The 12,655-nt window shown below is 47.6% G+C and overlaps 1 protein-coding gene across 1 annotated transcript in view; it reads left to right on the top strand.

Annotated features, from left to right (window-relative positions):
* The window catches only part of CMTM4 (CKLF like MARVEL transmembrane domain containing 4), a gene marked incomplete at its 5' end in the record, with an annotated part of 62,676 nt that extends 56,421 nt beyond the window's left edge, over nt 1-6,255 (top strand). The window contains 2 exons of the mRNA XM_077755461.1: nt 4,545-4,643; nt 6,021-6,255. Coding sequence (XP_077611587.1) covers nt 4,545-4,643; nt 6,021-6,185 — 264 coding nt within the window. The remainder of the gene's footprint in view (nt 1-4,544; nt 4,644-6,020) is intronic.
* Between the last annotated feature and the right edge of the window lie 6,400 nt (nt 6,256-12,655).

Genomic DNA, 12,655 nt, shown 5'->3' with positions numbered 1-12,655 from the left:
GCCAGCTCAAAGCCTGGAGCCTGTTTCAGTCTGTGACTCCCTCTCTCTCTGACCCTCCCCTGCTCACGCTGTCTCTCTCTCTCTCTCCTAGAAATAAATAAAACATTAAAAAAAAAAAAGATATTCCCGTCACCCTAGAAAATGCCAAGGAACTGGGAGCAAAGACCAAATACATATTTTTTGTTATACCACACTCATCCTTTCTGGGACTCTGTTTCTTTCCCCATAAAAGTAGAACAAAATAACACAAGTCCTACTTTATACATATTTTGGATCATAATTAGGTTATTATATGTGAAGTTATACACACATGCATGTGCGCGCACACACACCCCCAGGAGCACAACAGGAACTCCATGGAGAGTATTTGCCACTATGGTCAGTATTAGGATTGTCCCTTTGATACTGGAGCCATTTGAGCACAATTCTGTGTGTGGTATAGACTGAGTGGCTGTGAACTTGCTCTCTCATGCATGTGTGGAACTGACGGCAGAGCCAACCACAGAGTCCTGAGGTTTGGGAGCGATTGCAGTGACCGCCTGGGGCGAAACATGTTCACAACGGTCTCACCTGTGATTGGTCCAGCAAACACGAATGGGACACCTCCTCTGTGCCAGGACTTGGGAGCTGAAAGCCCAGGGCAGGCAGATGCAGGCTGCTCCCCTGTGGATAAGCTCACCTGTGCTCCATTTGATCCAGTTTTGTGTGAGCTCTGGCAGGACACAGGCAAGGAGGGGGTGGATTCCCTGGGCAGGAGCCCGGAGGGGGTCAGTCAGGGGAAGTTCAGAGAAAATGCCAGACTCTAACTGGGCCTTGAGAGGTGAGTGGGTACCTCCTGGGCACAGAGTGTGGATGTGGGGGGGCACGTTACAGGATGGCCCGTTCTCGGGGACTGGCGCGGAGTTGTAGACTTGGGCCCGCTGGGGCTGGAGACCGCTGAGGCAGGCCGGTGGTTCTGGTCAGCCCCCACTCAGCTGATCATGTGGTTGCCACAGGGCACTTCTGGAACAGTTTTTCAGGAGGAGCTAGAAGCTTTTTTTTTTTTTTTTTAAAGAAGTTTTTGTATACAGTTTTCTGGTGTTTAAATGTTGGCATGCTCAAATTTGCTTTGAACATTGTGCAAGTCAAACCTGTCTGTGGGCCAGATATCGTCAGTAGGTCTTGGGTCTGCACCCTCTAGGCCACACCCTGTTGCTCTGTTCTTGAAGTTACAGGGATTCACATCTGTACCTCCTGGTGCGTCACTGAAGAAGAGACCTGAGAGTGTGTGTACGTGAGTGTGGTTTTCCTCTTCTCTCGTAGCACAAAGGAGAGGCTGCAACCTTGGGTGTTTGAAGGGCCAGACAGGAGGCATAAGGTGGTGGCCAGCATTGTGAGGCTGTAGGGAGCGGGGATGGCTGCGGCAGACTGGAAAGTGTGTAGCTGATAGAGCATATGTCCCATTGAAAGCATTAGAAAAGGGGCGCCTGAGTGGCTCATTTGGTTAAGCATCCTGACTTCAGCTCAGGTCATGATCTCACAGTCCATGGGTTTGAGCCCCATGTCAGGCTCTGTGCTGACAGCTCAGAGCCTAGAGCCTGCTTCGGATTCCATGTCTCCCTCTCTCTGCCCTCCTCCATTCATTCTGTCTCTCTCTCTCTTTCTTTCTCTCTCTCAAAAATAAATAAACATTAAAAAAAATTAAGCACCACTGTTGACTAAAACGCTCCCAAGCCCATTCTGAGGGCACACCTATGTGTGCTCCAACCTGAATGAACCTTAGAAAGACTACACTGAGTGGGAGAAGCCAATCACAAAAGAGCACATAATATATAATTCTGTTTATATGCAATGTCCGTAATAGGAAGATCCAAAGATATAGAAAGCAGGTTAGTGGTTGCCTAGGATTACGGGAGGGATAAAGAATTAACTGCTAATGAGCTTCTTTTAGGAGTGCTGAAAATGTTCTAAAATTAGATCATGGTAGGGGCCCCTGAGTGGCTTAGTCAGTTAAGTGTCCAGCCCCTGGTTTCGGCTCAGGTCATGATCTCATGGTTTGTGAGTTTGAGCCCCACCTTGGGCTCTGTGCTGACAATATGGAGCCTGCTTGGGATTCTCTTTCCTCTCTCTTTGCTCCTTCCTCTCTCTCTCTCTCTCTCTCTCTCTCTCTCTCTCTTTCTCTCTTTCTCTCAAATAAAGAAGTATTAAAAAAATAAAATTAGATTGTGGTAATTGAATTGTACAACTTAATTAGGTATATTATATGGCATATGAGTTATATCTCAATAAAGCTGTTAAAAACTCATATGTGATACAACCCATTGGGATAACCACTTGTAATACTTGATATAAGCTTCCAGACGATGTAGACTATCTTTCATGTAGGCATGTATGTTGTGATATGTGTACGTGTGGGGGGGGATGGAAATGGAACCATTAGAATCCTGCTTTTTCATTTAAACTATTTTAAGTATATTCCCCGTTAAATATACAACTGCACCATTATTTTAATGACTGCATAGTGTTCCATTGTGGAACAAATCCTTTATTTTTATTTAACAAATCCTTTATTCTTGAGCATTTTGTTTGCTTTCAGTTTTTTGAGGTTTTTTTTTTCTTTTGCTATTTTGAGTAATATGATGAACATCCTTAGACCTTTGCACTAAGTGTGATATTTAAGATGAATTTCCAAATGTGGAAATCATAGGCAACACAAACCTTTTTAAAACCTTTGATGCATACAGGCCTTTGACCACATTTCTATTTTTTACACTATCACCAATAATGTACTTACTATTTTGTTTGATATTTGGTCTCAGCATGTATCACAAAACTCCCCCCACTTCTGAATAGTCTTTGTTTTGGAAAGTACATTTTATATTCTTTTTTATCCCTACAGCACCTTACCCAGACCTGAGCATTTTTTTTTTAATGTTTTATTTATTTCTGAGAGAGAGAGAGACAGCATGAACAGGGGAGGGTCAGAGAGAGAGGGAGACACAGAGTCTGAAACAGGCTCCAGGCTCAGCTGTCAGCACAGAGCCCGATGCGGGGCTCGAACCCACAAGCCATGAGATCATGAACTGAGCTGAAGTCGGACGCTTAACCGACTGAGCCACCCAGGCGCCCCAGACCTGAGCATTTTAACTAAACACTTCCTGGTTTGAATTCGGGAAAAATTTTCTCTTGCTTTACATGGGCCACAGCTGAAAACTGTCGTGCTGGCAGACAGTTTCTGACAGAGTTTTGGAGCCAGCACTTGCTGCCCTCTGTGAGCCCCTGCAGACCAGCAGTGGGCTGGGGTTCCTGCCACGCAGGCTCAGTACCTCTGTCATAAGAACGTTGGTTTTTTGCATCTTTGGAAAGAAGAAATGGTGAGGTGGGGCACTGGGTGGCTCATTTGGTAGAGCGTCCAACTCTTGATTTCAGCTCAGGTCATGATCCCAGGATTGTGGGATCAAGCTCCATGTTGGCCTCTGTGCTGTCATTGTGGAACTTGATGGGCATTCTCTCTCTCTCCCTCTCTCTGCCCCTCCCCAACTCACTACCGCATGCACACACTCACCTCTCTGAGCGCGTTCCTTTTCTTTCTCAAATAAATATTAAAGAAAAAAAAAGAGATGGCCCTTGAAGGACCTACATGGTGTTGATGCACAGTCAACTTGACACTTAAATGGTCTAGCATTTCCCCTGGATTTTGTTTCCCTGTAGAGATTATAGAGGGATCTGGTATGACGCATTCTGTCATTGGCCCATTGTCATGCTGGTAATTACCAAAGCAGCAATGAATGTGCAGAGAACCCTAACTGAGTGGCTCCACCTGACCCCTAGAACAACTCTGTGAGGTGGGGGGTACTGTCCCCACATGAGACACAAGAAGCAAAATGGCTTGTCCCAAGTCATGGTGAGGAAGGACCCACGTTAGGCTGCACCACTTAATTGCTGTGCTGCTTTTGTCTCCATAGCTGAGACAGGAGTTAAATCTTGGAAGCATTGGATACATAACCTTGTTTGCTTTGCAAAAAGCTTAGGAGAAAATCCTCAGGTTTTCGCCATAGAGAGCCTTGAAAGACCATGCATAAGAAGGAGTGTGAGGTCTGGCTAAGTGTGTTCTCTATGTCTGAAAACCTGTGCACTTGCCAAGTCACAAATGAATGGGGAGGGGGAGGGGGAGGCAGCGTTGGAGGGCACTTAGCCAGGTTCAGTACATTCTGGACTTCTGGGGAGCACTGTCAATGCTGAGGTGATTGGAACGCAGTTTGAAAAGCTGACAATAGAATTCAAAATGGTAATTAACGTGCATGTCCTAAGTGGGTTAGCGGTTTGGGTTTCTGTAATAATTCATTAAGAAATGACAACACGGTTGGTTAAAAAGTGGGTTTTGCTTTGGTGACATACCAAGTAGCATCATAAACTGGTATTATCTTTGCCTTCCTTTGTGAGCCCAGTAGCCCTGAGCCATCGAGACTAAAATATGGAGCCATCAGAGAGGCCAGGTATTGTGCTGCTTTTAGGGCAAACCCGGAAAAATAATTCTTTCCAAGTGACTTTATCTTTTTCTTTAGGATTTGGTCAACACTGGACTCAGCACTTTCTTTTTCTTTATTGCTTCGATTGTACTGGCTGCTTTAAACCACAAAACCGGAGCAGAAATTGCTGCCGTGGTAAGTGAACGGTTAAGACACAGGCTGATTTGTGCACTCTGTGACTTGCTCTCCTGTCCCCTAGCTTGCATCCTGCTCATTCTTCCTTAGCTTTTCCTTCGCTAATGATGTTCTTACTGAGTCAGTGGAGGTCCTGGTTCCTTCAGCGCTGTGGTTCTCAAAGTATAGTCCCCAGAACAGCAGCCTCGGTATCACTGAGGAACTTGTTAGAAATGCCATTCCCAGGCTCCCCTAGAGCTACTGAATCTGAAATCCGTAGCAGCACACCCTCCAGGTGATTCAGACGCATGCTCAAATTTGAGAATTACTGCTTTAGTTGTTTCCAGCAGAGGCCTGCGTGTCTGTTAGTGACATGACTTTTAAGAGCTTTATCTTTTGGGGGGCAGGGGGGTCTTAATGAAGAAGAGGGTAGCCTGACCCCATCTGGCAGTCAGGTGACATTTTTTTTGTTCTTTGAGGTAGAATGCTTTTGAGGGTGGGGTGGACTTTCATGCTCTATGTTGTACATTTCTGTATTTTTCTGTTTTTATAATGAACAGGTAGCACTTTTGCTGTGTGGGGGCTGGTTTGAAAGGTTTTTAAAAAATATTAAGCCAGCTACCCTTCCAGGTGTCACTCAGTGGATTCATCAGTGCTGTCAAATCATTAAAATTGTACTGCTGCTTACCCAGAGTCACCTGGAGGTGCCCAGGAGCAAGATAGCTGGACAGTGGATGGGGGTGCGGGGCTGGGATACGGAACATCAGGCATTATGGTTTGATTAGGGGCTGACACCTGAGACCCTATTCTGTCTATCTGGTATTTTGCTCTACATTTTACTTTCATATTTTACCAGTGGCCATGAGGTGTTGTAAAAGAGGCACTTCTGTGATTGTTTTTTAATTTTTTTAATGTTTATTTATTGTTGAGAGAGAGAGAGAGTGTGTGTGTGTGTGCGGGAGGGCCAGAAAGAGGGAGATAGAGGATCCGAAGTTGGCTCTGCACAGTGAGCATAGAAGAGCCTGATGTGGGGTCAGACCCACAGTCCCCAAGATCATGACCTGAGCCAGAACCAAGAGTTGGCTGCTTAATTGACTGAGCCACCCAGGTTCCCGTTTGTTTGTTTGTTTGTTTGTTTGTTTGTTTTTAATAGATCCAGAATACTTTAAAAGAAGCCTTGGGCTGTCTTCAGGTGATGCAGGAATTTATGTGGGTCATGTTCACTGCGTACTTGGCCACAGTCTGGCAGCTGAATATCTGTGGGTCTGGGCATTGTGGGTGTGGCTGGAAGAGGTGCACACAGCTCGGGTGAATGTGAGCTGCTCAGGGGCAGGTTCTGCCCAGACACCCGGTAGGCGGCTGACATGTCTGAGGACTAACCGTGCCTGTGTTTTGCAGATATTTGGCTTCTTGGCAACCGCGGTATATGCGGTGAACACGTTCCTGGCGGTGCAGAAGTGGAGGATCAGCATCCACCAGCAGAGTGCCAGTGACTACATCCGAGCCCGCACGGAGTCCAGAGACGTGGACGGTCGCCCTGAGATCCAGCGCCTGGACACCTGAGCGCCTGCCACACCCTCCTCCCTCCTGTCCTCGTGCCCATCCTTTCAAACAAGTTTTCTTTCCCTCGTCACGTCAGACTTTCCCGTGATTAAGTTGAATTTTCCCCTCTTTGGTAAAAGTTCATTCTGGGAAAGGGTTTTCAGAGCCCCCGTTGGCGGGTGTGTGAGGCAGGGAGCCCCCGTGCCCGGCGTGCGAAGCGGGCGGCAGAGGCCCAGCGCTCGGTGGCTGCGGTTGCCGCAGAGCTTCCCGGCTGCCGCGTCCGCCTTGGGTCTTCGCTGTCCCTGAGCACAGGCTTCGTATCTGACTCCAAGCCACCCTGTCATGTTTTTGTGACAACTCAAGACTTTGGATGAATGGGGGCTGCCGGGAGGGAGAAAAAGTCAGGAATGAAGGTGCGGGGTTCAAACAGTTGGCAGCCCCCTCGTGAGCTCCAGGGCGTCCTTTAGTCTTGCTGCCCGGACCTGCCCCTGCTCCTCGTCTTCCACTCCCGGGGCGTCAACACGCCCAGCACAGGCCCAGAAAGCCCTGCGTGGCGCTGAGGGTCTTGGCAATGGGAGCGCTTGTGGGGCTCTCGGCTGGACCCAGACTTTATGGGGACGGAAAAAGCCGCTGCCCTCTAGGGACAGCTTTGCGGGACTGCTGACATGCGGGAAGGTCCCCTTTCGTTTCCCACCCTGCTGAGAAATCACCCAATTCGATCTGAAATGCATCACCTCCTTGAGTCCCAGATTCTCCTCTAGGAATATGGGGGCTTGTTTTCCAATTTAATACCCACCCTTACTACTTGGAGGCTGAATTGCAGACTTCCTGCAATTTTGCCTTCTCAGGTAAAAGCCACAAAAAAAACCACAACCCCCCCCCCAAAAAAAAAACACCCCAGCATTCCATCAGCCAGAATGCTGGTGCATTTGCTGGCTTCATGGACCACAGGTGGGGACACACCTCTGTTTTAGAGATGTGCAAATTTTCAAATTTGTGGACAGTTCTAAAGTGACTCTGAGTAGGTTTGTCTAGGATTTGAAAATACTTGAATTTCCAGCACGACACACCCTTTCACTGATGTTTCAGAAGGCATGGGTTGTAGCTTTTATGCCTCAGGGTCATGACTATGAACATCGATCTTGTAAGTTGCTGGGAAAAATTCTAGTTACGTAAGGCTTTGGATGGATTCTGGATAAAGTGAAGATGACTGTAGTGAATGTGTTACATGAGCCCCTATGAGGCTGTAGGGTTTTTTTGTTTTTGTTTTTGTTTTCTTGTCAGGAGACTATAATTGTATCTTTCATGGAAAAATTGTCGTAACTTGTTGGGTTTTCACTCTGAACTGTTTTGAATGTTTACAAACCTTGTCCCTCTAATATTCTGTGTCTAGCTGTCACCAGGGAGGAAACCCACACTGCCCAGGATGGGGATGCAGGTGGGGGGGGCGCGGAGGCGGGTTTGCAGCCCGCGGAGGGTCCCCAGGATCTTGTCTAGTAGCGAATGACTGCAGCTGTTGCCGCATGCGCCGTGTGAGGGGAGAGAGAACCCCAGTGTGTGTTCGGGGGTGGGGAGCAGAGCAGGCGCGAGAAGGTGTCATCCGTGCGCCTGTGGCATCGCATGCCTCGCGGAAGAGAAGCGTCTCATTTCCCAGCGCAGGGACCACTGCTAGGCAGGCGGCTCCCCAGGAAACGGTACCCTTCCGTGTCTGAAGGGTCGGGGCCAGGGGTCAGCCCCCGGAACTGACCCTCCGGTACTAGCCGAATTCTGCTGCAGTTCTTTGCATCAGGGGCGGCGGGCTGTCAGTGCCAGACCCCGCTGGCCTGATGGTCATACACCTCCCCTGCTCCCACACGGGTCCGACCGAGCCCCATTCCCACGCGTGTTGTGAGGTGGCACCAGTCATACCTCACAGACTTTGAACTTCTTATGTGTAGTGACTTCTGAGGAGATGATGACATCTGGATTTTATCTGTTCATTTTCATGTATTTATTTTGTATTTGTCCAGTGTGTCTGCATAATCCAAAATGGGCTTCTCTCCCTCTGAGAGTTCCACTTAGAAACGGGGCCACAAAGACAGCCTTGCATTCAGTGGGGCCCATGTGGAAGGACCACCCTGAGCTTTATCAGGAATCTGCTGGGAATCATGTTACTTGGCCTCAATAAAAAGCCGCCTTTGAAGTGAGATTGAGGAAACGAATACCACTCAGGCAGGATTGTTGCCCAAACTTTCCCAGGTCACTACAATAAAACCAGCTTATCATCTGGTGGAAAAGGGCCTGTCGGCCTCCTGAGGATGTGTTGAAAGCTGCAAGAAATGGTTCTGAAGCCTATTGCAATTGTAAATGCTTATAGGTGATAAAAAGTGGTGACCCTTTGTGCCACCGAGGGACATAGGAGTCACTTTGCATCTTAGTGTTAGAATCTTTGGAATTATTTATGTCCCTGTAACTATTTAATATCCTTTGTGCCATGAGGCTCCCCCATGGTTTCTGTAAATATATTTCTTTATATTTAATTAGCTCCCACCACAGCCAGAAGCAGCTGCCCGCTCTCTCCTTGTGTGTCGCAGAGCACAGAGCTCCGCGCGGCAGTGTGGCGGGGCAGTTGAGAGGAGTGTGTGGCTGTTTAGGGTGAGTGTGACAACACTTGTTTTTCTTATGTGGCTTCTGTGTGCAAACAAGACAATCTAGATTTAGGGGGCGCTTAGCAGGACTTTTTTTTTTTTTTTTCCAAATTGAAGGAAGCCTGTTTGTGTATTTAATAGTTCCAGTATGGGACCACATCCATTTGGTTTGGGGCATCCATTTGGTTTAAGGCTGAGGCAATCTTAGTGTTTCTCAGTTTTCTGGTAGGGTGATGCTTGCTTTCGTAGTTTGTGCCAAACTTGGTGGGAACCACAGTTGCTGTGTACATTGGACTTTGTGCCTGGAGACTGCGCGCTGGAAACCCACGCAGCCTCCGGTGGGACCCTGGTGGTTTCAGATGGATGCGCACACTGACGTCTTCAGAGAAGGTTGATCTTGGCACTCACTGATTTTGGTTGATGTGGTATTTTCTCCCTTGGGTTTTCCTGTGTGTTTCTCTCACGCGGCTGAAGGTGCAGAGGGAGGGAGAGGTCTTTCCCTTTCATACAGAAAGATTACAGTCATGGAGGCTGAAAGACGCTCAGTCGGCCCCGTATAACACCAGGGAAGGACAAAAGTAGTCACAGATTAAGACCTCCTAGGACAAGTTTGATTTAAAGTATTTTATTTTAGATTTTTACTCTATGCAGAAACACTCGTCCCAGAGAGATTACCTTTGCCCACAAAAAGGCAAGGATGTAATGAGTGGCCTGTCCAGTCCCAGTGCCCTGCCTTCCAGCCTGGCCACCGGGGGCCCGCCCGCCTCTGAGGGCTTGGCTTTCAGGGGCGGACCACACCCCTGGCCCTCAGGGCACCTCGACTGTCCCCTGGCAGGGAGGCTCATGCCCATGGGTAGGCATGAAGTGTATCGATGTGTTAGATGGTGAGAGCTTTCCACTCCGTTGAAAACATGTCTGCTCTTTTAAAAAGTTTGCCACTTGGTCTGCCTTTCTTTGATGCTTTCTTAGTGATTCAGACTTGGGTTAAGCCACAGGCGGTCTCTTGAGGCAAGGAAGCACTAACTCTTTTGTCTGCACACATGTACGCATTCGTGCTTGCAGCGAGGCCTGGCCGTGTGTGATGTCCTGTGTGCGGTCCAAGCTCAGCTTGTCGTGCAGACACTCATTTGCTCTGCGGGAAGAAACTCCTCGACTCTCCACGTGTTTAAGAGGTGGCCCAAGTTCTCATCTCTGGCCGTGCAAGATTTTATGTGGGTTTTCAGAACAGCCCGAACCTAAACAGTGTGTGGGGGCGACGTGTGGCCAATTTAGGGATTCTGGAAGGCAGCGAGGATTTAAGTGGTTCCCATTGTGCCGTCCATGTTCAAAACCAGGCAGCCAGGAGGTCATCCTGCTACTTCCCCATTGTCATTTTCTCCACATCTTGTTGACAGGAAAATAAGGACATTAAACAGGTAAAGGCAAAAAGCACTTTGTGGGCTGAAGGCTACCGCCAATTGATTCTCTCTGGGAAAATAAAGTTGTTCTCTGTCCCAGGGACTGTCATTAGCTTTTGAGGTCCCCCGACACCTTTTTGGTTCCTAGTAAACTTTGCAGAACCCAGGGCTTCTGTCTCCCTCAAATCTTTCTTGCCTTATCAGCACCACTTCAGGACCAGCTGGGAGACAGGCTGGAGAGGTGGAGCAGCGGCAAGATGAGAGGCGAGAGGAGGGAGGGCCCAGCACACCCAGACTGTGTGCCTCTGGGGAATTAGTCCTCATACTGCACACGGTCACCGACCCAGGCCATTGTGAAAAAATGGACTTGGTTAACGTCCTTTCCTCTCGTCTTGGCAAAAATGAGGTCTTAGGCTCGCATTCAGCCTGAGGGCCAAAGCTGGATGTTGGGACCAGTATGCCTTGGAGCCCTGGGTGGGCTCTTGAGGTCTGGACAGGGGACTCAGATTCTGGTTCGGGTCCACCTTAGAGAGGAAGCAGACCAGATACAGGCTGCCTTGAGCTTTGTCACCTTTCCTGGCTTTTTATACAATCTCGTATTTCCTCCCTTCTCAGTAGATATTGTTGAGATCATGAGAACTGTCTGGGTGAAAGGTTATTTGAAACATTTGACCCTGCCCGTTGCTATTATTTAGAAACTGTCCCTGATAGAAAATACCCTCAATTCCTGTTAGATCTAGAAGAATTTTCTTCTGAAAATGAATGTTCCTTTTGACTTTCCTTCGCACTAGTAATGGAATTTATACTCTCTTAGGCTTGAAACAGAGGAATGGGGCCTGATGTGTTTTTCCTTATTTGGTCTAGATTATATTTCTATTCGAGTGTAATTTCTGCACCTTGGGGATTTTTCTCCCTTTCTGGTTTTTCTCATTCCATAAATGTAACAATAAAGGAAGAAGTTACCTACAAGCCCACTGAGTCTGAAGCAACAGCAACTTGCCTAGAATAAAGTTTAGATTATGGATCCTTGAATAGTGCATCCTGTTCCTAGGGTCAGTTTATTGTCCGCATTTTTATGCCAAGACTTTAATTCAGGTGACTTGCTCATCTAGACGCCTTGGAGTGGTAGGTGTTCTTTGGGGTGTATTGTACACAAAGGCCAGAGAGCCTTCATGAAGGGGGTTAATAGCCTGGACTCTGGTGAGCTGTCAGAACTTTTATGGTTCTGATTTTGAGAAGGAACTTGTCTCAAATGACCTTAATCTGCTTTGCTGATGGGATTAGGGCAAGGCCCAAAGTTTCTTTTCATTATTGTGTCTCAGACCAGAGAAGGCATGACACAGTTGATTCGGGTACTGGTTTGTATGGGACTCAGTCTGAAACTGTTAAATCGGAGTCATCTTTGGAGAACACTGCTAAACCCCATTGGGAAGCACTTCCTGTTACCAGGAAATGAGGACAGTGTGGAGACCTTGTTGGTGCCCATATCAGACAGGCCCAGATCTAACTGATGCTTGCCTCCCTCAGTGGGCCATTTTGCTTTCTTGCCTTTTCCAGAATTGATTTTGCAAGCTTCCCTTTCTGCAGAAGGGAAGGAAGCAGATAATCGGGGCTTCAAAGGACAACTGGCCGGTCTAAGGGCTGGGGGAAGGCCGGCTCCCACAGAAGGACGAGGGCAGGAGGCCCAGAGAGACCCCCACGCCAGCTAGACCCGCACCAGGGCTGACTGCTTCCAGCTCTTTCACTCTGTAGCCCATTTAAAGATGAGTTTTCAAACCCTGCCTCATGAGGAAACTGACAGATGTGGATAAAACCAATGCTTGTAATAACTTGATTCTGATGGTTCCCTCTAAGAGACTGTAGGGATCGAAACTATTTGTATATGTTGCAGTTTGTAGGGGTTCAGGAACCCGTGGCAGAACCACTTAACTATTTATTACAGGTATGACTGTACTTCCCCCCAAGTAGGTAATTCTGTCCTTGTATGTCTTAAGACAAATAATAATCACTTCACCTTCGGTGCCTTCTGTGTGTCAGTCACATAAACACTTGTCAATCATGGAACTGAAAAAAAGATGTACATTTAGTTAAACCAGATGACACTATTTTTGTAGCATGTTAGATTGTGTCCTTTTAATATTGCTTTTAGTGATGATGGTTTTGAGGTTTAGCCATTATCTCTTTAAACTTCGTTATGTATTTTAAAAAAGAAAACAGACAGCACCCCCCTTGGCTATTCCTGTCTCCTCTCTGCTGCTTTCTCCCCACTAACTTGTTTCTGCTTATTTCAACAGTCTGAGAGTCAGCGTATATTTCTGTGAAATACTTATTAATCAGTGTAGCTGCATTTGGCATTTTGAAGCCACTTGTTCAGTCAGGGAGGCCACCGCTCACCTCAGACAGGAAGAGGAAAGTGGTTCTGTAACAAGGAAAAGCGTGAATGTCCGCGGCGCTCTCGCCCCTCTTT

The sequence above is a fragment of the Crocuta crocuta genome, unplaced genomic scaffold (assembly GCF_008692635.1).
Source record: "Crocuta crocuta isolate KB4526 unplaced genomic scaffold, BGI_CrCroc_1.0 scaffold152, whole genome shotgun sequence".
Lineage (NCBI taxonomy): Eukaryota > Metazoa > Chordata > Mammalia > Carnivora > Hyaenidae > Crocuta > Crocuta crocuta.
This window is presented reverse-complemented; position numbering and strand designations above follow the sequence as displayed.